The sequence below is a fragment of the Vulpes lagopus genome, chromosome 8 (genome assembly GCF_018345385.1).
Source record: "Vulpes lagopus strain Blue_001 chromosome 8, ASM1834538v1, whole genome shotgun sequence".
Classification (NCBI taxonomy): Eukaryota; Metazoa; Chordata; class Mammalia; order Carnivora; family Canidae; genus Vulpes; species Vulpes lagopus.
Genome location: NC_054831.1, coordinates 107,938,348 through 107,963,287, shown reverse-complemented (window position 1 = coordinate 107,963,287; position 24,940 = coordinate 107,938,348). Strand labels below are relative to the sequence as shown.

At 57.0% G+C, this 24,940-nt stretch overlaps 2 protein-coding genes across 3 annotated transcripts; both read right to left on the bottom strand.

Annotated features, from left to right (window-relative positions):
- Positions 1-951: 951 nt before the first annotated feature.
- CCDC102A (coiled-coil domain containing 102A) lies at positions 952-14,360 on the bottom strand. The gene is made up of 8 exons (XM_041767337.1): positions 13,749-14,360; positions 11,575-11,801; positions 8,296-8,404; positions 6,248-6,364; positions 5,621-5,830; positions 5,155-5,325; positions 3,813-3,916; positions 952-1,638 (listed from the first exon to the last, which is right to left on the bottom strand). Exons 1-8 carry the CDS (start codon positions 14,358-14,360, stop codon positions 1,509-1,511), a joined length of 1,680 nt encoding a protein of 559 aa, XP_041623271.1. The 3' UTR covers positions 952-1,508.
- A 19-nt stretch (positions 14,361-14,379) lies between these two features.
- Positions 14,380-22,742, bottom strand: LOC121497597 (translation initiation factor IF-2-like). Of its 2 annotated transcripts, none has more exons than XM_041767338.1 (2): positions 21,822-22,742; positions 14,380-14,506 (listed from the first exon to the last, which is right to left on the bottom strand). In XM_041767338.1, the coding sequence occupies exons 1-2, from the start codon at positions 22,275-22,277 to the stop codon at positions 14,405-14,407; spliced, it is 558 nt and encodes a 185-aa protein (XP_041623272.1). In that variant the 5' UTR covers positions 22,278-22,742; the 3' UTR covers positions 14,380-14,404. The 2 variants fall into 2 exon arrangements, 1 of the variants encoding a protein (XP_041623272.1); XR_005989517.1 differs by having other exon boundaries at positions 14,445-14,506; positions 22,272-22,742.
- Positions 22,743-24,940: the final 2,198 nt, after the last annotated feature.

Sequence of the window (24,940 nt, the reverse complement as noted above, 5' to 3'; positions counted from 1 at the left end):
GGAACCTGGGGTCTCTCTGCCAGGATAGCAAACCCCACTTCACCAGCATCACTTGGTCAGGTGTGGCAACACGGGAAATGTTGGGTGCCCATATATATCACTAGGTGGGCTCTGGCACCATCTGGGTCCCAGCACTGTATCCTTAGGGGCCCCTCAGACGGTCACAAGAAAGAAACCCACTGCAGGTAGCTCCCCTCTGCAGGCAAAGAGCCCCTTTTCTAATTGAATTGAACTCCTTTTTGGTGCCAGGCCCCTGCTCAGCGCCTCAGATGCTCCTTGCACACCACTTGAGCACAGGCAACTCGCCCCTTCTGCCCACTAAAATAATGCTGACACAGCCTCTTTCTGCCGAAAGCAGGCCTCTGCCGAGGATTCCTCTAAAGCATCTCATTAAAGGCAGGTGTCTCCATGCCATCTCAACTGGCAGATTCAATGATGTGTGCGATTGTGTTCTGAATAACAGTTTCCCCCAGATTTAATATAAATCTGCTGGTTAAAGAGGGTTTAGAAATTAAGCATCAAAAATTAAAACTACCTGCAATTTCATTACCTAGAACAGGGCTGGGGGAAAGATAAAAGAACTTATTATTTATTGTTGCTTATACCTACTTTTGGTCGCCTAAACTTCATCCCTGTGGCAGAGCCCAGCTGGCGAATCCCTCCTCTCTGGGGCATACCTTCAAGTATTTCAGTAACAACTAACCTTCCCTGAGTTCCAGATGAACTCATCCTATTCTCATGAGAGCTGTATGAGGCGCCTAACTTATAGATGGGGAAACAGAGGCTGAGAGAGATCAAGTCACTTCGCCATGGGTGCACAGCCAGTGAGGGGCAGAAGCAGAGATCTGAATCCATCCGGTGCAGGATCGTTGCCTCCTCTCCTCCAGATTAGACATACACCATACCTTTTCCTTCCACTCACACTGAGCAGCTCAGGTGTTCATCCATTCATTGTTTCTCACATTCGTTCATTTATTAAGTCACTTGACGTTCCTGAGCTCAGGTTGGGTGCTAGATGCAAGCTCATGCCGCCCCTACATCACCTGCCCACATCTGCCACACTCTCAGGACTCTGCCCCAAGAACCCAAACTCCATTTATTATAAAAGACTGGGTTTATCACATTGTACTGTAAACAGCTCCCCCTGACACCAAGGTTCAGAGAGGGAGCCTGGGTCAAGGCCCCAATGGCCCTCTTTGACATCCCCCTCACCCCTGCATGAAGGTCCTAGGTGGATTAGGGTGCTGAGACGGGGCATTGGAGTGGTCCCGTGTTTATAAGATCAAATGGGTCCAAGGACCCCGCGCACAAATGTACATGTATGAAACACAGGCCACGGCTTCCCTTCCACGGGGTGTTGCCAGGGCAGGATCATTGGCGCCCACCCTGGGAGAGGAGGAAGACAGCCATGGCAGGGAGCATGGCAGCTGCCTCGGCTGGAGTGGCCGGTCGGCCCGGACACCAAGGGGCCTGTGGTCACAGGCTGGTCCTGTCTGGCCCTGGCAGCTCTAGGTCACTTGGATCTGTAGGTCCTCGTCTTCATCCAGGTCACTGGCTCCGTCCCCAGCCTCCTCGGTGCCGAAGCGAGCACTTCGGATCTTCCCAAAGAGGGGTGCGTTCTGCTGCTGCCTGCGGAGCCTGTGGAGCCAGGAGGCAGGAGGGGGGACAGGAGGGTTGGGGGCAGTCTGTCACAGGGGGTGGGGGGAACACTGCAAGTGACTGAGCCTTCCCTAGCACTTCCCTGCTGCCAGGCACCAGCTGGGGCCTTCTCCCTCCAGTACCCCATGTCACAGCATCCTCCTAGAAGCCGCTGAGGTGAGGGAGGTGCTACTGTCACCCTTGTTTTACAGACGAGGAAACTGAGGCACAGAGCAGTCAGGTAATTTGCCCAGTCCCCTAGACCACAGGGAGAGAGGCTGGGCTCTGCAGTGGGCCCGGGCCAGAGAGTCAAAGCAGACACTAAGGGTCGCACTGCTAGGATTTGAACCTATGCCACGAGGGGAGAGAGTTTGGGGGTGGTGGGTCTGAGTCCCCTAGATCCCCAATGACAGTGAAAAAGTGCTCCACCCTAGTTCTTCCCCACACTGAATTCCTAAAGCCAAAGTTTATGAGGGCTGGTGGAGGAAATGCCCATCCCCCAGCAGAGTGGCCGCCTTGGCTCCATCTTACTGGAAGGCATGAATTATTAACACGGCAGGGAGGGGGCCAGGCGGGGGCCTCCATTACGGGGCTGTGATTTAGTGAGCTGTCCCCGGAACATTAAAGCACAAAAAGTTGGAAAATAAAACGAAGCAGCGGTCCTGGGCAGCCCTGCCCTCCCCGTTGGAAGCGCTGGAGAGGCTGGGTACATACAGCCTGCCTGCCTCCTTCGGAACAACGTGGCCAACGCTGTGGTAAAGCCCGGGGCTTGGGGCCTCTGAGGGGGTATGACTGGGTGGGGGTGCAGAGTGGGCAGCCTGGGCCCCCATGCAACATTTTATGGACATCACCCCAGGCAGATGGGGAAACTGAGGCTAGGCTGGCCACGTCACACAGCTGTCAGGTCTATATTCCTAGCCACACTCAGCACATGGCAGCATATAGTATGTGCTCCGTAAATCCGGGCACTGATGGCTGGGGGGTGGGGTTGGGAAGGTGCTATCTGGCTGGACCACCTGCCAGCTGTGTGGCCGGAGAAACACCCTCTTAGGCCTTAGTTTCCTTATCTGTCAGCTTTCTAGAAAAAAAAATCTTCTACTTCCCTTCTGTCATAGGAGCGTGATTCTTGTACAACGTGGGACCCAAACAGAAGTACAACTCCTCCCCCCAACCAGAGGCCCCAGTGGCCTCCCCTGGATACGAGGGGAGTAGCAACAGCAGCAGCTGACAGGTCCTCTGCACATACAATGTGCCAGGCGCTTTTATAAGCTCAGTTAAACTGACACAGAGAGGTTAAGCAAGTGGCCCAAGACCACACAGACCATTTCCAAGCTAGTAAGTGTAGATTCCCACCCACCCAGGCAGTCTGGCTGCAGAGCCTGCGTCGCTCTGTCCCGTGGAATCAGAGGATGCGAGTAAGGGCCTGGCACAGGGAGATAGCACAGTGGTCCTGACGCCCCTGGCTGGTGGGGAGTGCTTGTGGATTTAGGAGGGCCTTGGACTTGGCTCTCTGTCACCTTATGGGCCTAGGGAGAGTACAGGGTGAGGGGGCGACTCACAGAGTATTGGGATGGGTGGTCAGGGGAGGGAGGAAGAGTGTGCTGGGTGGGTCCCCCAGAGACCCCTCGGTCATTCCTTGGTTCCTCACCAAGGCTTCGGCTGATGGGTTGGGCCTACCATGAGGGCTGGGACTCCTCCCTGCTTCCCTGTGCTCCTATCCCTCTGATTCCAGCCGGCTTGGGGTTCACTGCAGCCCGGAGACCCTGAGGGCTGCTTGTTCTTGCTGCCCCTGACTCCTCAGATTCTTTGGACCTGACCTCTCCAGCCTCCCCTTCCTTCCCTCTCACCACCCACCCACCTGCTTGCTAGCCGGTCACAGGTCACACAGGTCACACGTAGGAGGTGGTTGCAGGGCTCTCAGCTGCTCTCACTTCCTGCACTTCCCTGCCTTGATTTCCTGGCCCTGGCCCTTCCTGCCTGGAGGGGACAGGATTCTGGCCCCAGGGATTCCAGGTCTCTTCCTTCCCCACCTTCCCCTCTGGTCAACCTTGACCCGGGAGGAAGTCTCCTGCCCTGTTTCTGTGTCTTGGCTGGGAATCCTGCCCCTGCAGCCACGCCACCCCCCTCCGCCCCTGCCCCTATCCCCGCTGTTGCAATCAGGGCTGTGCGCCCACCTGGACTGCAGATGCTCCAGCTGCACTTGGAGGTTCTCACTCTGCTCTGTCTGCTCGTCCAGCGACCGCTGCAGCTTACGTGCCTGGTTGTGGGCCTCGTCCAGCTGGCGGGGGAGCAGGGCCAAGGGTACAAAGGTCACCTTGGGTCAGCTTGGCCTGTCATCTGCCCAGGACCAGCCACTCCTGCCATTCCTTTGCCTTTCCCAAGAGCAATCCCTGTCTGTCCCTTGAGGCCCAGACCTAAGGCCCACCTCCTCCAAAGAAGCTTCCCTTTGCTCCTTGCCATCCCTGCCACCCTTGCCTTCCAAATCTACATATCTTCTGAGACCCTGAGCTACTGATTCGGCCATCAGCCCACCTACCACTCTCTCCCTATGGGTCTTTTCATCTGACCATTCATCTGTGGACTAACATCTGCCCATGGAGACACCTACCTACCCACTTGCCACTGCTTATTCTACTTGGCCAACCATTCACCCCATTCTATCTGCTTCTACTCTCCTAGACACACCTATCATCCCATCTGTCCACCCTTCTGTCCATTCATCCTTTTATGTGCTGTTCCAATCTATTTATCTAGCCATCTTTCCACTGTCCACAGTCATCTATCTTTTCCGTGCATCTATATACTCATGAATCCATATACTCATTGGTCATTCATCCAGTCACCCACCTATCCATCCACCTATCCACCCATCCATCCAACCACTATCTCCCCATCCCCCTACCCAACCACCCACTCATCCAGTCACTCACCCATCCACACACCTATCCACCCATCCACCCATCTAGTCACCCACTCATCCATCCAGTTACCTACCCAACACACCTATCTATCCACCCATCCACCCATCCAGTTACCTACCCATCCATTCACCCTTCCAGTCACCCCCCTATCCACCCATCTACCCATCCAATCACCTACCCATCCATCACCCATCCAGTCACCTATCAGACATCTATTGTTATATTTCATCCATCCCCCTCCCCCTCCCTTCCTCATCTACCAGCCCTCTATTTTCTCAGCCATCTGTTCATCCATCCGTGGAGTTACTTTCTTGTTCCATTTCCACATCTAGGTGCTACACAGACCACTGACATGTCCACCCACTCACCCCTCCACTAATCTATCCAGCTACTCATCCACCCTGCCTGTCTTTCTTTGCACACTATCTACCACCCACCAGACGCTGCCATCTCCGCCCCCACCCCCACCCCCACCCTCCCCTGGGCCCCTCTGGGCACTGGGGTCCCAGCTCACAGTGACACGGATGGTCCCTGCAGCCCCGCACCTACCGCAGCTGAGGCATGAGGCCACCCTCGGGCCCCAGTGGGTGCTCACCTCGTCCTCGGCCTGGGCCAGCTCCTTCTTGAGCTCCTCCACCCGTAGCCGCAGCTTCTTCACTTCTGCCTCGTGCTGCTCCACCCGCCGGTTGGCGTGTGCCAACTCGGCCACCTTCTCCTGAAACTGTTTCTTCAGCTTGGCGTGCACGTGCTTCAGGTCTGCCAGCTCCTGCGGGGAGGACGGTGTAAGGGGGTACCTGTCGGCTCTCCATGTGCCTCCCACGCCCAGAATGAGGCCTACACACAGCAGGGGCTCTGCAGACGTGCGGCCGATTGGGTGGGTTCCGTGCCAGAGTGAACATCGAGCACGGGCACGGGGCCCACCGGGGTCCAGGGCCGGCACCACCTCTACCTCAGCCGGCCTGTGGGCTGGAGCTGGACACACAGTGGGTGCTTGGCCCTGGCTGCAGTGGGGGCTGCCCCAGCCCCCCGCCCGGCCCCAGCCGTACCACCCACTTCCCCACCTTGTTCTTCTCAAAAAGTGCGGCCTGGCTGGCCCGCAGGTCACAGTCCAGTGCGCTGGCCGTCTGCCTCCGCCGTCGGGCCAGTGCCTCCTCCAGGTCCCCCACCTGTGCCCGCAGCTTCTTGTTCTCCCGTTCCAGGCCTAGCTTCTCAGTCTCCAGCCGCTCACGGCGACCCCACTCAGCGGCGTTCTCTGCCTGCAGCCGCTCCATCTACCACAGGGCAGGACAGGGTCAGGGCTCCAGGGGGAAGGGGGCACAGGAGGGCCTGAGCTGCCTCCCCCCCCACCCCCGCTCCCCCTCCTCCTCTTCCTCCTGGAGCCATTTTTGGCTCCAGGAAGCAGATCCAGCTGCAGCAGCTATAATTAACCTGGGCTGGTTTCACGGTGTGCAGGATGTGGGGGTGCTTCTGGTCCCCTGGTCCCCATGTGGGAGAGAGGCCCACTGTCCCCTGCAGCCCGCCCATAGACTGGAGCATCTTCTGGGTGTGGCTGGCCCTCACCTCAGCACACCGAACTGGTTCTTGCCCTCTTCTGGATGGTTGGCTGATGGAGGCAAGACCCCTGCCCCCCACCCCCCTACCACCCCGCACCAGCCCCAAGCCCATCTGGGTCCTGCCGGTGGCCTCACCTCACCCCTCAGCTCAGCCATCTTCCTGTCCATGCTGGACCGTGCACCTAGCTCGTCCTCCAGGTCTTCGGACATGCGACCCAGCTCGTCCTGGTGGGCCTCCTTCAGGATGCTGAGCTGCAGGACACAGCATAGCCCAGTTCTGTGACAAGCACCTGGGTACACCCCTGGAACCAGCTCCAGGGTCATGGGTGCTGGGGCAGGAGCACTCAGCAAGGAGCCTGACGTGAAGTCCAGACGCACCCCTGGGTATCCAGGACAGAGCCTAAATCTGCCTGCTTGTGCCACTTCCTCCTACCTCATGACCATCTGCCTCCCAGAGTCCACTCATGGCTCCTGTCACCCCATCTTCCACAACAGCAGCCCAGAATGAGCTCTTTAAAAAGATAAATCCAATTGTATTCCCATCCCTGGGGTCCTTAGGATAAGGCTCGGCTCCTTTCTATGCTCTCACAAATATGGCTGGACTCTTGCCCATCTCTCCTTTCTCCCCTTAGTTCACTGTGCTCCAGCCTCGAGTCCACAAACACACCGAGTTCCTGTCTACCCCTGGGCCTTTGCATATACGGTTTTCTCTACCCGGTGTACTCTTTCCAGGATTATTTTTATTTTATTTTATTTTTATTTTATTTTTCAATTATTGTTTTTACAGGGTTGACTTTTCACAGTTCTTGGGCCTTGGCCTAGATGCCCCTCCTCAGGGAGGCCTCTCTCACCCTCCCTGACTACAAGTGGTGCCTCCTTTCTTCTCCGTCCCATTCCCCACCAGGATGTGAGCTCGGGAGGACAGAGAGCTTGTGTGTCCACCTTTGTATCCCTACGTGGCCTTGGCACTGGGTGGCCCTGTGAACTGGCTGAATGTGCCCGGTGGATCTGAACAGGGTCTGCGTGTGGGTGCGGGCTTGGCCACATCAGGATCGCCTGCAGTGGTGGCCGCACGGTGCAGGCCCTGCACTGCGCATGTGCCGTGCATGAAGAAAACCAACAAACTATCACTCTGTGTGATGGTGGGGACGAGCCCCAAATCCACGACACTGAGGGAAAGAAGCCAGTTACAAAGGAGAATCTTTAGAATTATCTGCTAAACTGAGCACTCAAGCTTTATTCACTTTTCGGCAAATGGTTCATCATTTGAAAAGACTCAAAAGGCAGATTTCTGCCCCCCTGCCCCCCAAGATGTCACTTGAGGAGGGCGAGCGTTTTAGGGTCTTCCCTAAGAGAGTCTACCATGAGACAGTGTCAGTTGCTTCCAGGACAGTTCCAGGCTCTGAGGGCTGGCATCTCTGCACCTTCTGGAAATGTCCCAGGTCCTGCAGACTTTCCCCAGGTGGCCGCGCCCCCTGGTGGCCACGGGGGCCTGCAAGGGAGGCAGGGGCAGCCATCCAGGGGGCCCCGCTGGCCGAGTCCCCATACTGCAGGCCCTCTGCCAGCTGGCACCTCAGTTTTGTCATTTACAAAATGGGGACCTCAGGGTCCAGCGTCCTTGACTGCCCCGAGGCAGGAGTGACAGGGAGCACACACTAGACTCGGTGAATCCTCCATCCAGACTTGTCCCCTTCAGCCTGGTTGAGGAAGTCCAGTGAGGTCTGGTTCCCTGGTGACCTCCCTCATCCCTCTCAAGGATGGCTTCTTTAGGTCTTGCCTTAAATGTCACCTTCTGAGAGAGGCCATTCTTTTTGTTTTCCCCTTAATTTTCATTTTTTATTTATTTACTTACTGCTTTGTCATTTTATTTTCTTTTCTTATTTTTTTAGACATGGCATTCTTGACCTGCCATCCCAGCTCCCTTATCCTGTCTGACTCCTTCGTAGTTTATGAATTTACCTGCCTGGTTACTGTTGGGATCCCCATGCCCCACTCCACAGCCCCTCCCTCCCCAAGGTGAGCTTCTGAAGACAGGGACACAGCCTGCTCGAGCACTCAGGACAGCATGTGGCACATGGCCAGCGTTTGACAGGGAATGACCAAACTCCCTTCTTTCTCCCATTGCTGAAATTCAACAGTGTGGTGCTGCTTCCTCTAGGAAGACCACCGTTTCTGAGACTCACCTGCTTGAGCATTTCCTGCTTGGTCTTGTTCAGCTCCTCGTACTTGATCTTCCACTGGCTGAGCTCCCCTTCCAGCTTCTCAATGTTCCTGCTCAGTGTCAGTTTATCCCTGGAGAGAGGAAGAGGAGAGACAGACATGGGGAGGGCCCACTAAGGCTCTCTGCTGAGAGTCCTCCTGTGCAGCCTGCACCAGTACAGTCTGTGTCCGAAGTCTTTGCCTCAGCATTCAAGGCCCTGGCACCCCATACTATGGCAGGCATGCCAATTTTGCATTCCTTCTGGAGCTGTCCACCCCTCTGACCCCCTGTACAATTGCGGATGCCCAACTCACAAGTGGGCAGGTCACCGGGACTCCAGGGCATTGGTCATCCCTGTGCAAGAGTCTCAGGCTCAACAGCCAAATATGACCTCTGTTCTTGTATGTACTGTGGTTGCCTGTAAGGCACAGTCCTGGGGTCAGAAAAGCTGGAAAACACGGTCCAGTGGGTCTTGGATGGAGGGGTCACCTCTGGTCATTATCACTGGGTTAGGGGGATGGTCTCCTATGATCCCCACTCTGCACTCTGATCTGTGCATGAATGAGATGCTGTGGGTAAAGAGCATGAGACCTGGCCCCTGGCACACAGTAGGTGCTCAACTAACAGTTATATTTATTCTTACTCTTCAGCATGCTTGCCTCCTGACAGCCCTCCCTCTCGGAGAACCGGACATTTCACGCCTCTCACATGGGCTTCTCAGAGGAGACAATGCCACCCTCTAGGAGGCATTTCTGGTAATCAGGCATGACTGGGTCACTCAGTGGGCGGGGATGAGGGTTGCCTCTGTCCTGCACTGAATGCCAAGGGCCATCCCACCCACCCCGGAATTATCTTGCATCCCCATTTAACATGTGCATGTCCTGTTGGACATCCCTGGGGGTGAAAATCATCTGAGCCTAGACCTTCACTCTGATTTACATATAAACAGAAAGTATCTTTTGTACTAACAGAGCGTTTCCCCAGGAACAGAATCGGTGTGTAAACTGAGGGAATGTTGGGCTTTGCTTTGTTCAGAACTTTGTTCAGAAAGGCTGTTCCTCTCAGGAAATCTTGTCACCACCATGACGGCACTGGTGTATCTGAGTGGCCGACCCCACAATCTACACCTGCGGTTTTTGTAGCTGTCCTGGGAGGTGAGCCCATACATACAAAGCCTGACTCTGAGGGCGCACTATGCTGGGAGTACCTGCTGGGAGGGTTATTGTCACCACCCTTCTTTGGAAAGGCACCAGATTCTGATTACATCTGTCCCTTGGACACCGTGGGTTTCAACCACATGGGTCCATATACACGTGGGTCATTTTGATAAATATAGTACGGCATCGTATTTTTCTTTTTCTAAATGTTTTCTTTCCTCTAGCTTCCTTTCTTGTAAGAATACAGCACATAATACATAGAATACACACAATACATTTTGATCGACTGTTTATATTACCAGTAAGGCTTCTGGTCAACAATTGGCTATTAGTAAAGTTTTGGGGGGATCAAATTTTAGGGAGTTAAATTTTCAACTGCACGAGGGGGGGTGTCAGTGCCCCTGACCCCAACATTGTTCAAAGAACAACTACACTTCGTTATTTCCTCTATTGGAGCTGGGCCTGAGCATGTCCACATCACATTATGTATATTTGGTTACAAACACCCTTCATGGGATCCCTGGGTGGCGCAGCGGTTTGGCGCCTGCCTTTGGCCCAGGGTGCGATCCTGGAGACCCGGGACTGAAACCCACGTCGGGCTCCCGGTGCATGGAGCCTGCTTCTCCCTCTGTCTCTGCCTCTCTCTCTCTCTCTCTCTCTCTCTGTGTGTGTGACTATCATAAATAAATTAAAAAACAAACAAACACCCTTCATTTCTGCTTTATCTTTCGGGTTAGTGAAACAGATTGCTTTTTGCCCGTCTTGCTTAAACAGAAATTTATGGTCTTGCAGTCCTGGTGGCTAGAAGTCCAAGCTCAAGCGGTCGGTCTGCAGGGTTGGTTCTGTCTAAGGCCCATGAGAGGGAGCCTGTCCTCTTGTTTCTGGGAGTCTGCGGGCCATCTCTAGTGTTCTTTGACTTACAGAAGCATCCCCCTGATCTTTGCCTTTTTTTTTAAAAGTAGGCTCTCTGCCCAACATGAGGCTTGAGCTCCCAACCCCATATCAAGAGTTGCTTGCTGGGATCCCTGGGGGCGCAGAGGTTTAGCGCCTGCCTTTGGCCCAGGGTGTGATCCTGGAGACCCGGGATCGAATCCCACGTCAGGCTCCCGGTGCATGGAGCCTGCTTCTCCCTCTGCCTATGTCTCTGCCTCTCTCTCTCTGTGTGTGACTATCATAAATAAAAAAAATAATAAAAAAAAAAAAAGAAAAAAAAAAAAAGAGTTGCTTCCTCCACTGCCTGAGCCAGATAGGCATCTCCCGATCTCTGTCTTCATACTATCCATGCGTTTAATTTCTGGACAGAAAAGGGGGTGTTACAAAATGTTCATTATAATCAGGCCTGTCCCTTGATCAAGGTCACTGGTGACCTCCATATTCTAAATCTGCTGGTCAGTGCTTGGCCCTCTTCTTCCTTGATCAGTTGCTCACTCCCTCCTCTATGAACACAGTGCGCCTGGTTTCCCTGACCCTTCCCAGACTCCCTTCTCCTGTTTCCTCTGCCGCTTGGCTCTTTCTCTGATCTCTAAACTCTGGCTGACTCCAGGGCTGCATCCTCTGACCTCCCTCACCCAGCTCACAGCTTTTGAAATCACCTATTCACTGCTGACTCCTGCGTTTTTACCTCCAGCCCAGATCTCCCTCATGAAGTCCAGACTCATTCATGTGCCCCCAGCTGCCTCCCTGTCATCTCAAATTCAACAAGTCCAAACCCGAATTCCCATCTGCAACCCTTCAGCCTCCTTGACCCTCCCTTCCCTGCTTTTACCTTTGCCCATGACACTCTCTCCCCACTAGGACAGAAGCTCCATGAGGCGGGGGGGTGGGGTGGGGTGGGGAAGGCTTGGGTTCAATTATAGCCATATCCTCACTGCTGATTCCAGGTCTGACCCAGAACAAATGCACGATACATATTATTTAAATTAACAACACAAAACTTGCACTGGGTGCTCCAGTTACAGTACATTGCTCCAAAATTCCAAGCCTAAATAGTGCCCTTCACCTTCAGCAAGTCTCATGTTCCATGACATGGACTTTCATCCTGTGATCCTGATGATACCTTGGTGTGCCCCCCTCCCCCCAGGCCCTGTTTCCCTCCTGGAACTCACTCTCGCTCCTTGAGCAGCACCTTCTGGGACTCATCCAACCGCAGCCGCAGGGCAGTCAACTTGGATGTATCCTCCTCAATGGTGGCTGTGTCTTCCCAGGGTAGCCGGCTGCGCTCCTGGCGGCCTGAGCTGCTCCGTGGGACCCCAGCCCCCATGCTTCGTGCCTCCCAGCAGCCATCAGGCTCCTCTGGTCTGCTCTTCAGCAGGCTCTCCACTAGCTCCAGCTCCTGTAGAGACCAAGGTGGAGGATGGACCGGTGGCTGCTGAGCCCTCACCCCCCATTGCCGACTTCATGAACTTTCCTAGGTCCTGGGTCTGCGATCAGCTTGGTGGGTGACCTTGGGCAAGTCACACAGGCCTTGTGGGCCCCAATTTCCTCTTTTGGAGCCTGCCTCTCCATCCCCTCTACTGGGCCTCTCTCTTTCACCTCCTGGAACTGCATAGAGAGTCAGCCACCAAAGTTCCCTGTTATCTTAGGAGATTTCCCAGGAAAGGTGGTAAGCTCCCTGTCACTGGAAGTATGCAAGCATATGGTGGGACCTGATGTGAATGGATGCAGAAACAGGGACTCCTACAATGGATAGGAACTAGATTTCCGCAAAGGAATTCTGGCTCTAAGATTCCATTCTTCAGGAGCAAACGCTAAGGTACTGGGAGGTAGGTGACATAAAAGATGCACAGGAAGGCAACCTGGGGTGAAATCTGAAATCTGAAACATCCATGGCCTCTGTTCCTCCAGCCTGGCTACCCCCATGACCTTTCTAGATGAGTCTATGCCAGCTCCTTCCCTGTCTGGCCCTGTTTCCCTGTGTGGATGGGGACAGTGGCCCTGAGAACTACCTGTGAAGAGAGGTTCTACTAATGTATCTCAGACACAGTCTGGGTGGTGGCCTCAAACGCCACCTGGTTCAAAGCCCTATTTCACAAATGGGGAAACAGGAAGAGAAGGGACTGGTTCTGGGTCACAGAACACAGAAGTGGCTGGGCTGGAGAAAAAAAATCAGACCAAAACCCCAAGGTCTCTGCCTTGGGGCACCTGCTAGCTCCTGGAATGTGACTTTCAACCACAGCAAGGACAGGACAGGAATAGCACCGTGAGGCTGGCTGACAGGGGCTGTCATCATCTGTCCCAAAGAAGAGCAACAAATGCCACCTCCAGACACCAGGCAGGCCTGGGGGTACTGGAGGCATCAGCCACCAGGAGGCAGCAGTGCCCACTCTAGCCTGCAGGGGTGGCAGGGGCTGGGCAGGGGAGGGGAGAAAAGGGGAAGGGGCAGCCAAGAATCTCAGCTGGAGGAGCTGGACTGTCTGAGGATGGAGCTGGGAGGAACCTGAGCCTGGACTCTGCTCTTAGAAGGCCTGCTCAGTCAGGGGCCGCTGCCCTCACACCCACCATTGCTGCTCCAGCCATCCTGACTGTTACCATGGACTTTGGAGGTCACCTGGGTTCAACTACCCAGCACTCCAGTCACCAGGTGGGAGACGTTAGTACTTAATCTCTCTGTGCCTCAGTGTGCTCATCCACAAAGCAAACACCTCTTGGGATTGTGATTGGATTGATTAGATCCTGCACATGCCAGGGTAGTGCTCTCTGTAGGTGCCCACAGGATGATGGGAGCTGTCGTTCCCGGGCTCTGGGCTTTTGCATGCCTAGAAAGCCAGCTAATTCCTCCGCATCCTCCAACGCATCAGTTTGAATGGGACCTCTTCTAGGAAAGCTTGTGTGTGAAGCCCCCTCCCCAGAGCCTGGTTCAGGGACCTTCTCTGTGCTTCTAGTACCCTAACAACCTCCACCTCTCAAGCTTTGACTGATGCGGTTGTAAATGTTGACTCCTAACCACCTCCCCACCCATTCAAGTTGAAAGAATGAATGGACTCGGTTCTGCGGCTAACGGATGCCTACCAGGCAGGTGCTCCCATCGGCTGCTGTCCCGAAGGGGCGATTCTAGGGTTCTGTTGGCTGCTTAGGCGTAGGAGTGGAGACCACCAGGTCCCAGGCCTCTGCACCCTCTCCACCGCCGCCTGAAGACTGGCGCCCAGAGCCCCGGCGGGGCGGGGCGGAGGCGACGCAGGAGAGTGAAACCTCCCGGGCGGCCCGCCCCCCGCCCTCGGGCCCCGGCGCCCAGGCCCTGCCACGAGCCCGCCTCCTCGCCAGCCCCACCCGCGCCGCGCACCTGGCTGCCGGGGGGCGCTTCGGCCCCGACGTCGCGCACCGGCTCCTGCTCCCGCTCCCGCTCAGGCTCGGGCTCGGGCCCGTCCGGCGTCCTGTCGGCGGCCCCCCGGGCGCCCCGCAGCCGCGCCAGCTCGCGGCCCCGCGCCTCGCACTCGCCCTGCGCCTCCTGCCGCTCGCGCCGCGCGCCCGCCAGCTCCTTGGTGAGCGCGTCGAGGCGCTGGCGCAGCTGGCGCACCTCCTCGCGGGCGCGGTTGCGCTCGGCGCGCACCTTGCTCCACTTCTCGCGCCAGTTGGCCGTGCAGTCGGACCACCAGCGCATGGTCTTCTCCATCTGCGCCGCGCGCGCGCGCGCCTCCTCCAGCTCCCGCAGCCGCAGCTCCTCGCGGCTCTCCCAGTCCCCGTCGGCCAGCAGCGCGGGCGGCGGCAGCGGCAGCGGCAGCGGCAGCGGCAGCGCGGGCGGCGGCCCCGGCGAGGGCGTGCCGCTGGGCGGCGTGGGCGGCAGCGAGTCGGCGGGGCCGCCGCGCTCGGGCGACGGGCTGCCCAGGATGGTCAGCAGGCTGCCCTGGGACAGCTGCGGAGACTCGGCCAGCCGGGGGCTGGGCCCGTGGCTCATGGTGCGGCCGGCCGGGCGGCCCCGGGGTGCCCCTCGGGGCGGGCTCAGCGGCGGCGCGGGGGCGGCCGGGCGTGCATGACGGCCGCTCCCCGCCGCTCCCCGCCGCTCTCCCGGCCGCCGCCGGGCCGGACGCCTCCTCCTCGGACCTGTCGGAGAACGCAACCGTTAGCAGGTCGTGGCCCCCATCTGTCCATACCCGTGAGCTCAGCCAGGGGAGGGCGAAAGGGGCAGCGGGAAGAGCTCGGCTTGCTCCAGGGAAGGCCCCAGGGAGGCGTGGTGGTGGGCAAGGGCTGTGGCCGCTTCCTGCCCGGCTTCCAGACACCCCCTCCAGTCCCTTCATCCTGCGGCCAAGGCAGCCCATCAAAACCTTGATCTGCTGCTGTCCTTGACTTTTAAGTCGCATTTCACCGAGTGAATGGCTCCCCCATCTCCACCCCACGTGCAGCATGCTTGCACACTGACATTACTCCCAGGAGTGCCCTCCCTGCCTCTTTCTGCGCTGAGCTAACTCTTCTCATCCTTAAAATTTATGAGATACCACTCCTCCTAGAAGTCCTCCGGGACCACCTGAAGCCAGGTGGCCAGCCACGCCTGTGCCTCCATTAGTAGTGTGACCAACCTCACCTACCATTTATCTGTTTCCCTGCCTGCTCCCCATCCTCACCCCAGGCTGTGGGTTTGCTGAGTGCAGGGCTGGCTCTGGGCCACTGTTTCTGTCCCAGCATATGATGACAATGACGATGACATTTATAGAGGGCCAACTACAGGCCAGGTGCCACGCCCATGGCCTTATGGCCTCATTTATTCCTCTCAATAGACTCAAGGAAGAGACTGCCATTTACCCCAGAGGAAAGAGGAGGCTCGAAAAGGTTCAAGCCCAGATGTGATTCCAGATGCGGTATCTAGGAGCCCAAATGCAAACACTGGTAAGAGTATGGTGAAAGCAACACGTGCTCTGGTGTTCTGATGGGAACACTCCAGTGTCTAGATGGCAGGGGTGGGGACCAGTGGGTGTGCAGTGTGGTCAGGGGTCCCATCGCTGGGCTCTGCTATTCATCAGCCACATCACTTTAAAGGAAAGTGAGTCACAGGTCCTCCTCCTCTCTGTCCCCCTCTCCCTCCACTGTGGTCTTGCGTGGACCACCACCACCAGCAGCCCCTTGGGATGTCACACTCTCCCTTCCCCATTGAGCTGAGCCTGTCCCACAAATCCTCATCCCCAATCCCAAGACTCTGCCCCAACGACCAGCTCTTCCTCTGCAGTGCGTCGCTGGTAGGGCTCCCAGCACCAGAGCAAAGTGCCTCAGCGCCGGCTGCTCCAGCATGCCTGGCTTACTATCTCTGTCCCCTTTCCACCCTCCTCTCACCTCTAACCCCTCACTCTCAGCAGGTGACCTAATGTTATAGTTCACAGTGAAATGGGAAGCTGTCAGATTGGCACGCCCTCCGGGTCCTGCCCCCAGGCCCATGGCCTCCTCCTCTCTGCCCCTAAGAAGATGGAAGGGCTCTCCCTCTTTGGGTCAAAGTGTTTCCCATCCCTGACATGGATGCCCTCTTCAGGGGGCCTCACCCCTGCCTGAGTCCCTTCTGGCATGATCTTCTCCCTCCCTGCTTCCTCTCTCCTTCTTTTCGAGGCCCATGTACCCTTTTGGTCTCCCTTGCTCTCTCTCCAGGCCACAGCAGGCTGGCGTCCAGCCATGCTGCCCATGAGGCAAGTCTCAGCCCCCGCCAGGGTACCCTCTCTAGCTGTGGGCACCGTCAGTCCCTCCTGCTTCCCTGCATCAGTCTCTTCCCCGGGCTGCCATGCTCTCTGGTCTTTCTCCTACTCTCCAGCTGTTCCCACCAGCCTTCCTGTGGCAATCTGGGCTCACTGTTGAGTGCTGGTGTCATCTAGTATTGGGCCCCGTTTTCTCTCGCTGCCCTCTCCTGAGCCACCGCACCATGTCCTAACAACCCCAAATTTCTCTTTCCAGCCAGGCTGCCACCCCTCACCCCTCATCTCTATTTGGCTGCCCCTCAGATAACTCAGACTCAGACTGGTCAAACTGGAACTCATCTTCTCTATTCCCTCCACAACCAGCTCCTCCTTCTGGATGCCCCCTCTGGGAGAAGAGCCCTTTCTCCCTCTTTCATGCTCTGGAGGATGTTCTGGAATCTGCTTTCCCCCTGCACCCTGCCACCTCCAAGTCTTGTGGGTCTGTCTGCCACACATCACAAGGAGCTATCCACCTTCCAGCCATGCTGCCACTAAGCTGTCCAGGCCACCACACCACCTCCCACCTGGGCGACCCCAGCCACCGCCTCCCTGCCCTGTCCCCCGGCAAGCTGTGCCTTCTTCAAATCTGTTCTGAACAGCAGCAGCCAGAGTGAGTTTTTAAAAATGCAAACCTGACCATGTCAGAGGCCACACTCTTTGTTGTTGGCAACAGCTGTGACCCCTCTCTATTGTCAAGTCCACGTTCACTCCCTCTAGGAGTCCAACTCCAAAAACTCTTCAATCCCAAGAGGAGCTACGGCCACCTGATCCCACCATTTGTTCACTGTCCAAGCTGCCCACCCCAGCCCCTGTCCCCTTGCCCAGTTCCCACTCCATGACCCTAATCTTTCCCGGCCAATGCCTTCAGTGACCCAGGACCCTCTTCTGTCCTGTTCCCTCTGGACAATGCCAGCCCAGGGCACCTCCACTGCTCTACCTGTCTTGCCTTCACCTATCTGAGCAGGCATGGCAGCTTTTACCACCACGTGGACCTGGCATCAGTTTAAGTCCACGACTGTTAGCATCTCGGTGCTGCCCAGTGATCCTACTGTATTTCTCTAGTCTGTTTGCTGTTTGTTAACTGTCTATCTCCACCAGGCATCAGTTCTAGGCGCAGCTCTGTCACCAACCTCATGTAAGCCACTGCCCCCTTTTGGGCCTCAGTTTCTTCACCTGTAGAATGAGGATGGCGGTGAGGTAGACCAGTGGGCTTGATTAAGGAAGGGATCCTTCAGATTCACTTTGACACTTGCTTAAAATGCAGTTCCTGGGCCCTCCCTCCCCCTCTCCCCTACAAGACTCCTGGTCAGTAGGCATGGGGCTGGGAATTTGCATTTTACTAGTTCAAGTGGGGGACACTTGAGTATTTGGTGATACTTTGTCACCACCCATAGTTTTCATACATACAAACGTGTATGTCTCAATGCCAATAACACTTGCACAGACAAAGTTACAGACCCAGAAACGGCCACACAGATCTAGGTTCTAGCTCCCTGTATGCCACTAACTTGCTGGCAGGCTGCATGCCTTCTGACTCAGTCTCCCCGTCTGTGCAGTGAGGTGGCAGGCTCAGATGCCATCTGCATTCAGACATCTCTGCACACCCTGCAGACACACAGGTAATCCCACACACATACACACAGATATGAAGACATGAGGAGACACACGTATCCTCGGAGATGGACCTATATGCACATACAGCTATATGGATGCACAGAGGTGCTCACCTGGAGATACAGAGTCACAGATGTGCCCGACGACAGACACATGCCAACAGACAGATGGATACACACAGAGAGACTGCAGATACTCATCCCTGAGATGAACTTGGCCACACACAGACACACATACAGGCACTCACACTCCTCTCCCCATTTTCCTGGCCCAGCTCCATGAGAAGGTCTTGGAAAAGAAAAACAATGTGAGAGCCTGAGGGGGAGGGGAGGAGCCAGGAAATCCCAGTGCTAGCCTGGCGCCCACCACAGCTGTGCTGGTCATGGGGACTCCAGGCTCTGTCCTCTGGGCCTTCCTGGCTGCCCCTAAACTGAGAGGGTGGCAGGGAGGGGGCCCGATGCCATATCCTCTCTGCCTCTGGAAGCCTCCAGGCCTGGCATGGTGCTCAGCGGGATGGGGGCGGGCTCCTTCCAGGAATCTCCAGCCTGTCACGCAGGGGCAGGGCTGGCGCCACCCAGGCCCCTAATGGCTTCCAGGCGCCCATGCTAAAGGCAGGGGTGGGCTCCAGACTCAGCTCCTGTTGCCCTTCTCAGCAGCCTGGCCCAGTCCCTCCTGGGGGCTGAGGGAGGAGGAAGGGGAACAAGGGGGAAAGAGGAGCTCTGAACAGTCCTCCTGCCTTTCCTCTTGCAAGCCCAGGGTCCCCTGGAGGCTGTGTGTGCACACATGTGGGAAGCGGTGGATGTCCAAGGTTGGTTTTCTCTAGAAGCACGCTCCCCCAGCATACTGGGAATCCTGCACTCTGTGTGGACTCAGGGCAGCCAGACCCTGCCTAGCAACGCCTCCCCTCACCCCTGCTCCCACCCCACTCACATAACACAGCCTCAGGGACACACACACACACACACACACACACACACACAGCCCTAGTAACGGCCACACTCAGTGAGAGTCATGTAACACAGAAGCTCAGCTCACAGTTACAGAGACAGGCTCTGGCTGCCCTGTCCTGCCTGGCCCCTCCCCACCAAGCTCAGTGACTTCCTCCCATAGGGTGTGTGTTTTCTGTGTGTGGGGTGGCCTCCTGATTCCCCAAGGGTGTCACCCCCCTCTCCACAAAGAGCAGGTCGGGGAGGGACCAGCCACTACAGGCCCCAGAGAGCCTGCCCCAGCCCACCCTCCCTTCTGCCTCCTACCAGCCAGACGGGTCTATTCCTGCACTAATCCTCAGGGTTTCTGCTCAGGCTGTTCCCCCTACCTGACTCTAAAAAACCTCACTCCTCCTGCAGGCTCAGTTCCCCCACTTCCAGGAAATGCCTTGATCTCCTCGGCCCCAAGTGCTCCCTAGGGAGCACAGCCCTACAAACTGTCACAGCCACATCTGGCCAGATGCCCTCTTCTTTCACAGGGCATGCTTCCCCAACCCAGACAGGACACTTGTGCCACCCACAGCGTCTTGGATACAGGATTTTTTTTTTTTTAAGATTTTATTTATTTATTCATGAGGGATACAGAGAGAGAGAGAGAAAGACAGGGAGAGACACAGGCAGAGGGAGCAGGCTCCATGCAGGGACCCCAATGTGGGACTCGATCCCGGGACCCCAGGATCATGACCCAATCCAAAGGCAGGCGCTAAACTGCTGAGCCACCCAGGGATCCCTTGGATACAGGATTTGCTTAAAGTTGGCTGGTGGGGTAACCAGCAGAGAGCTAAAACCGTGACCTTGCATCCCCTTAGTGGGATAGTCCCTCCTAGTGGGACTCAGAGCTCCTGGACCCCAGCCCCATAGCTGTCTTCATTGCCCCAGGCAGCTGTGGGCTCACTCTAGGGCAGGAACTAAAATGTTTTGATATCGTACTTGCTTCAGGCCAGGCCCTCATCCACCTTGTCCACAGAAAAGTGACCAGTGGGAGGCTCCTGCTGCTTGTGGAACTGTGTAGATGGTCTCCCCTCCTTTCTCCATCAGCAAACTCTTACACATCCTTCAAGACCCTCCTCTGGGAAGCCTTCTCTGGCCTCACACAGAATATGTTAGTGTTCCCAAAGCACTGCCACCTCCCTGTTCTTCAGCAATGTCATGAGGAAATCTTGGTCTCTCTGGCCCAGCATGCGCATAAATGCTTTCTAGGCTGATGGACAGAAGATGGACAGTTAGGGGTCCCCTTGTGGAGAAAGAGGGTTGAACTATCCTAAGGATAAGGAGTCATTTTGGCGCCAGGTTTCAAACCAGGCAGGTATCTGAAACTGTGGCCAAAGTCAAAGTCAGAAGTCATTACATGGCCAGGTCAGGGATTAGGCCTCTTACCTCAGCGGCCCACAGGAGGACAACTTTGTGTTTTGTCCTTGGCACGTTTAGATGAGTCTCAATATCCAGCGAAAGAAGTGAGCAATGCTGAAGCCTGGACAGGGGCCAGCTGAGGGGTTTGGGCACTGCCCAGTGGCCCACCTCTGCCCTCAAGCTCAGAGCTCCACTCTGTCCTTCCAGAACATTTCAGGTGGCGCTCTGGAGCTGCCCATGGCCACAGGCCTGGCTGTGGGAAGGGAGCAGAGCCCAGCAGGAAACCGCAGAGGACAGCCTGATTGGATAAGTGCAGGGTTCAAGGCTGGTCAGCCCACAGACTGTGGGCACCTGTCCCTCGGACCTGCTGCCTGGGCTCCAGCCACTGGATCACCAGTGGAGGACTGAGAGAAGGGAGGGAGTAAGGAGGGCCTTCAGGATAGACCTGAGTGAGCCTCGGGGTAGGCACCTCTGGCCTGTCCCAGGTATCTCCATCTCAGGCTGAGGAGCCACAAAGATGTCCTAGGTCACATTTAGAACCCCTTTCTTTCCAATGGGCCAACGCCCAGAGGAGCAGGTACTTGTCCACCTCCACACAGAGGACCGGCAGCAAGGTGGGGCTGGAGTGCTGGGGTCGGATGCCTCCCCGCCAGGGTTATGTCTACCTGAGGGGCATGATTGCGGATGGAGGCCTCAGGCCTCAGGCACAGCTGGTATGGGAGAGACTGAGGGCGGTGCGCGGGGGCCGGCCTGCCTGCGGGCCAGCGGCCGCCTCTCAGCGACCCCTTGGACTATTCGCCCAGGTAGGGCGGACACGCCACCCGTCCCGTCCCGGCTCTGCCACTGATACGCGGTGGGATGTCTGCGCCTTTCTGCCTGCGCCTTCTGGGCCTGTTTCCTTGCCTGTACCATGGGGGAGAGGCACTAACAAGCTCCCTAAAAGCTCCGTCCAGCAAGTGGGCAGACCCTGTGCCAACCCGAACCAACTGGAACCAACCCGACCGCCCTGTCTGTACAGCCCACACTTAAGATGCGGAAACAGGAGCCCGGGGAGATGGGCTTGCCAGCTCTCCTCCACGGGCGCCGTCGGAACGCCGAGGCAGCTCCAGCCCACTGCATCCTCCTCGCACGGATCCGCCGCTCGTAGCGGCCCAGGCTCCTTCCAGAAATTCGCTTTCTGCCCTCCCACGCCGAGAGTCGCGTCCGGCCCTCCCTTCCTCGCTGCCTCCCCACCCGCCCGGGCCGGGCCCGGCTGCCCCGCTCCCTCTAGCGGCTGGCGGGGGCAGAGGGGGCTCCCGGCCCCGCGCGGCGCGGTCCCGCCCACCCCGCCGCAGGGCCCCCATTGGCGGCCGCCGCGGGCCGAGGCGGCGGCGCCGCGCTCCGATTGGCTCGGGCGCCCGTCCGTCCCACGCTCGCCATGGTGACCACGTAGGGTCCCGGGGGAGTTCCCAATTCCGCCCCCGCCCGCGCCCCCTCCCGGCGGGTCCCGGCCCGCAGCATTCCGAAGGCGGCTCTGCCCTCCCCCTCCCGGCCCCGCGGCCCCTCCGCACCCGACGTCCGGGGCCGCGGAGGTGGCGGGAGCCCGGGAGGGGGCCAGGAAGTTCTGCCCGGAGTTTGGGGGTTGCTGCGGACGCTGCGCCCCTCTCCTCCAGCACGCCCCGCCTTAACCCCTTCCCTCCCGCGGAAGGTTCGCGGGCTGGGGGAGTCCCCGGGACGCCGCGGCCCGCCGCCCCCGGCCCTGCCGCCCCCGCTCACCTCGGCCGGGGACCCGCGGGCTCCGGACGTCCGACCCGCCGCGGCTGGGCGGAGCGGGCACGGGGCTGGCTGCGGCCGCCGCCGGGAGGGCCGAGGGAGGGCCGCCGAGTCTCCTCCCTCCCGGGGGGAGGGGAGGGAGGGGAGGGGAGGGAGGGGGAGACGGCGGGGCGGGGACCCGGGCGGTGGGCCCCGGCGGGCGGCGGCCGCCGTGTGACCTGGGCCCGCCGAGTTGCCGCGGTGGGGGCAGCGGCCGGGCTCGGGCCGGGGCGGGGCGGGGCGGCGGGCCCTGCTGGAGAGCGAGCGGGACCCGACGGAGGCCCCGGCCCCGCCTGGAGGCCGGGTCTGGGGGCCTCGAGGGGTCCGGCCTCCCGCCTCGGGTTTCCGAGCGCCCGCGCCGCCCCAGGCGCCCTGCGGCAGGGGTGGGCGCGCCGGCCGAGGGTTCACGGTTACCTGCATTCCTCCGAGGAGCCGCGGAGCAGCAAGTCTCTGCCCTTCACCGGGCCTCAGTTTCCCCTTCGTGCCGCAAAACGGTTCATCGAAGTAACCTCCCGCGTGTGCGGAAGGCTGGTGGGCCCCTGGCCCGCGGGGCGGAGGCTTCCCCCAGGTGCCGCTGGCGGTCCCCAGGCGGTTAGGGGAAGGCGCTCCAGTGCGCCCTGCGGCGGCGTCCTCTGCCTTGGGAATGAGGTGGCTGCGGGTTGGGCAGGACGTGGGGTCGGACACCTTTCCACACCATATCCTGTACCTGGAAGGCGACTGCAAAGATTCCTCCCCACCCCCCTTTTTTTCTTTTCTTTTAAAGTAGGCTGCACACGCACTGTGAGATTAAGAGTCTCCTGCTCCACCAGCTGAGCCAGCCAGGCGCCCCGGCGGTGAATCCTTCTAAAAAATACAACCCAGACTTCACAGAGATAGCGAGGGGGAACCAGAGCGTACTGGGACTTTGCCTTGAAAAGGAAACTGAAAGTGATGAAGAAAAATTAGCTTTAACTCATGGTTAACACTGTTTAGATTGTGATCCCAACCATGCAGACATCAGAATGAAGAATCAGCTCTGTTACAGAAAGAGGGTTATTTTTGCAAGTATATGGGAGAGTTTTCACAGGGAAGGATCACTCCTTTGGTAGTCAAGCAACTCTCTTTGAAGGACTGGTCGTGTCTCTTCCTTTGTGGTCAGCTAGGGCTCCATTGGTATAGTGTCACATCAACTTCATGAAACCCCACACTTTTTGCAAGATTTGCAGCTTCGCCGGTCAGTTCATTTGCTTCATGTTTGGATGGTTACCCGCTGATATTATTTGAGGGAGACAGATTTGGGTGAGGGTATGTCAGAGAGGGAACTACCAGCAAAGCTGGTCTTTGCTTTCTGTGCAACCTTGGGCCTGTGAGAGTCAGATGCTGAGTAGTCAGAGGATAGAACTCCCGGTTTGAAAGCTGAGGAAATGCTCAGGGGGGCTTTTGGTTGCTAAGGACAGCAATGGGCCAAGAGCCAGCCCCTGGTTCCTTCCCAGATGCTCTTTCTGGATGGAGGCAGCAGTAGGGATGGAGAAGGTTGAGGATGCTAAGTCAGTGGTGAACCTAAGCTCCAAGTAGAATGTCACAGTTAGGCCCTCTTTCTTAACAAAGGAAGTAGTCCTAGGATTGTCCCTTGCAGCAGATGGTGAAATCCCAAGAGGTCATGGAACCAAGAGGTATACTGACCACAGGCTTGGCAGTTCATATGAATGATCTCAGCTTTAAGTCACCCCTACCCCACCATCTTATAGTGAGAAAAGTGAAAATCAAGTGACAGGCTTGGGGTCACAAAGCCAGAAGATCTGAGAGCCTAGATCTGACTCAGTCTTGCCATTGTCACCACTATTCCTAAAACCACATGTCCCATGGGTGCCTGGGTGGCTCAGCAGTTTAGCATCTGCCTTCAGTCCAGGGTGTGATCCTGGAGTCCTGGGATTGAGTCCCGTGTTGGGCTCCATGCGTGGAGCCTGCTTCTCCCTCTGCCTGTGTCTCTGCCTCTCTCTCTGTGTCTCTCATGAATAAATAGATAAAATCTTTTTAAAAAAATCATAGAGACAGAGTAAAGTGGTGGTGGCCAGGGGCTGTCAGGAAGGGGTGTGTGCAAGGTTGCTACTGAGTGGGGATAGAGTTCCAATTTGGGAAGGTGGAAACGTTCTGAATAGTGGATGGTGGTGACGGCTGCATAGCAATGTGGATGTACTTAATGCCATGGAATTGCACACTTAAAAAAATTGTTAAAATGGTAGATTTTGTGTATATTTTGCCACAATAAAAATCATTAAAAGTCAGATATCTAGTTTTCCGTGTCCAATAAAAGGTCAAAGAATGAAAAAATAAGGATATGGGGCAATGGTAGAGAAGAGTTAGAGAAAATTTAGCCCTAAACGAAGCCTTCTCCTGGATGCAGCCAGGATTGAAAAACACTAAAAAGTAAATGACTTTTTTCATGGTGAGACTCAGTTTATGTATGTCCTGTTTGGGGGGTCCCACTTACTGTCCTCTTGCAGATCACAGGGTGAGTAGCCCCATGGGGAGAGACACTTCACTAGAGATGGTGTGTGGCTATCCCAGAGTGGGGAGCAGGAGGTGGCTTGCTGCCTCCCTCCCTGCCTGGGGGCGCTGAACAGGGACTGGCGTGCTTCTAAAGCTGAAGCATCTGGAATGTTTTATAGGGGAGTTGGAGGCAGAGCAGCCTTCCAAGGGGAAGCACGAGCAGAGCTGCCCCTGAGCCTTTGAAGGATGAAGAGTTGGGGTCCTGCCCAGTACATGTGTATGTTGTGGCTGGGACAGAGCAGGGAGATGGGTGTGAACACGGCAAGCTCATCCAGAACAGGGTAGACATAGAAGCTGAATGGGGCTAGACCATGAAGGCAATAGGAAGCCACTGCTGGCTTTTGAGCTGGGGAGTGTCTTGGCGGTGACTTCCAGGGTCTGGAGAGCAGGGTAGAGTAAAACCAGCACTCCATCTGAGGCAGGGCATAGTGAGGCTGGCACAGATCCCAGGTGGAAAACAGAGGGGCTTCAGAGCAAGCGGGGCCTCCTGGGTCCTGAGAGCAGTTGCCTGGGTTAGCAAACAGCAAGAGGAGGAAGCCTGCTGGTGTTGTAAA

Bases quoted from the DNA above. Each gene is read 5' to 3' on its own strand.
- CCDC102A (XM_041767337.1), bottom strand. From the start codon at position 14,360: ATGAGCCACGGGCCCAGCCCCCGGCTGGCCGAGTCTCCGCAGCTGTCC. The intron at 5,831-6,247 runs GTGAGGCCACCG...GCCCTGTGGTAG, and splicing joins TGGCTGAGCTGAGGGGTGAG to ATGGAGCGGCTGCAGGCAGA. The intron at 1,639-3,812 runs GTGGGCGCACAG...CTGGCTCCACAG, and splicing joins CTGGAGCATCTGCAGTCCAG to GCTCCGCAGGCAGCAGCAGA.
- LOC121497597 (XM_041767338.1), bottom strand. From the start codon at position 22,277: ATGCAGGTAACCGTGAACCCTCGGCCGGCGCGCCCACCCCTGCCGCAG. The intron at 14,507-21,821 runs GTGAGCGGGGGC...GTTCTCCGACAG, and splicing joins CCCGCGGGTCCCCGGCCGAG to GTCCGAGGAGGAGGCGTCCG.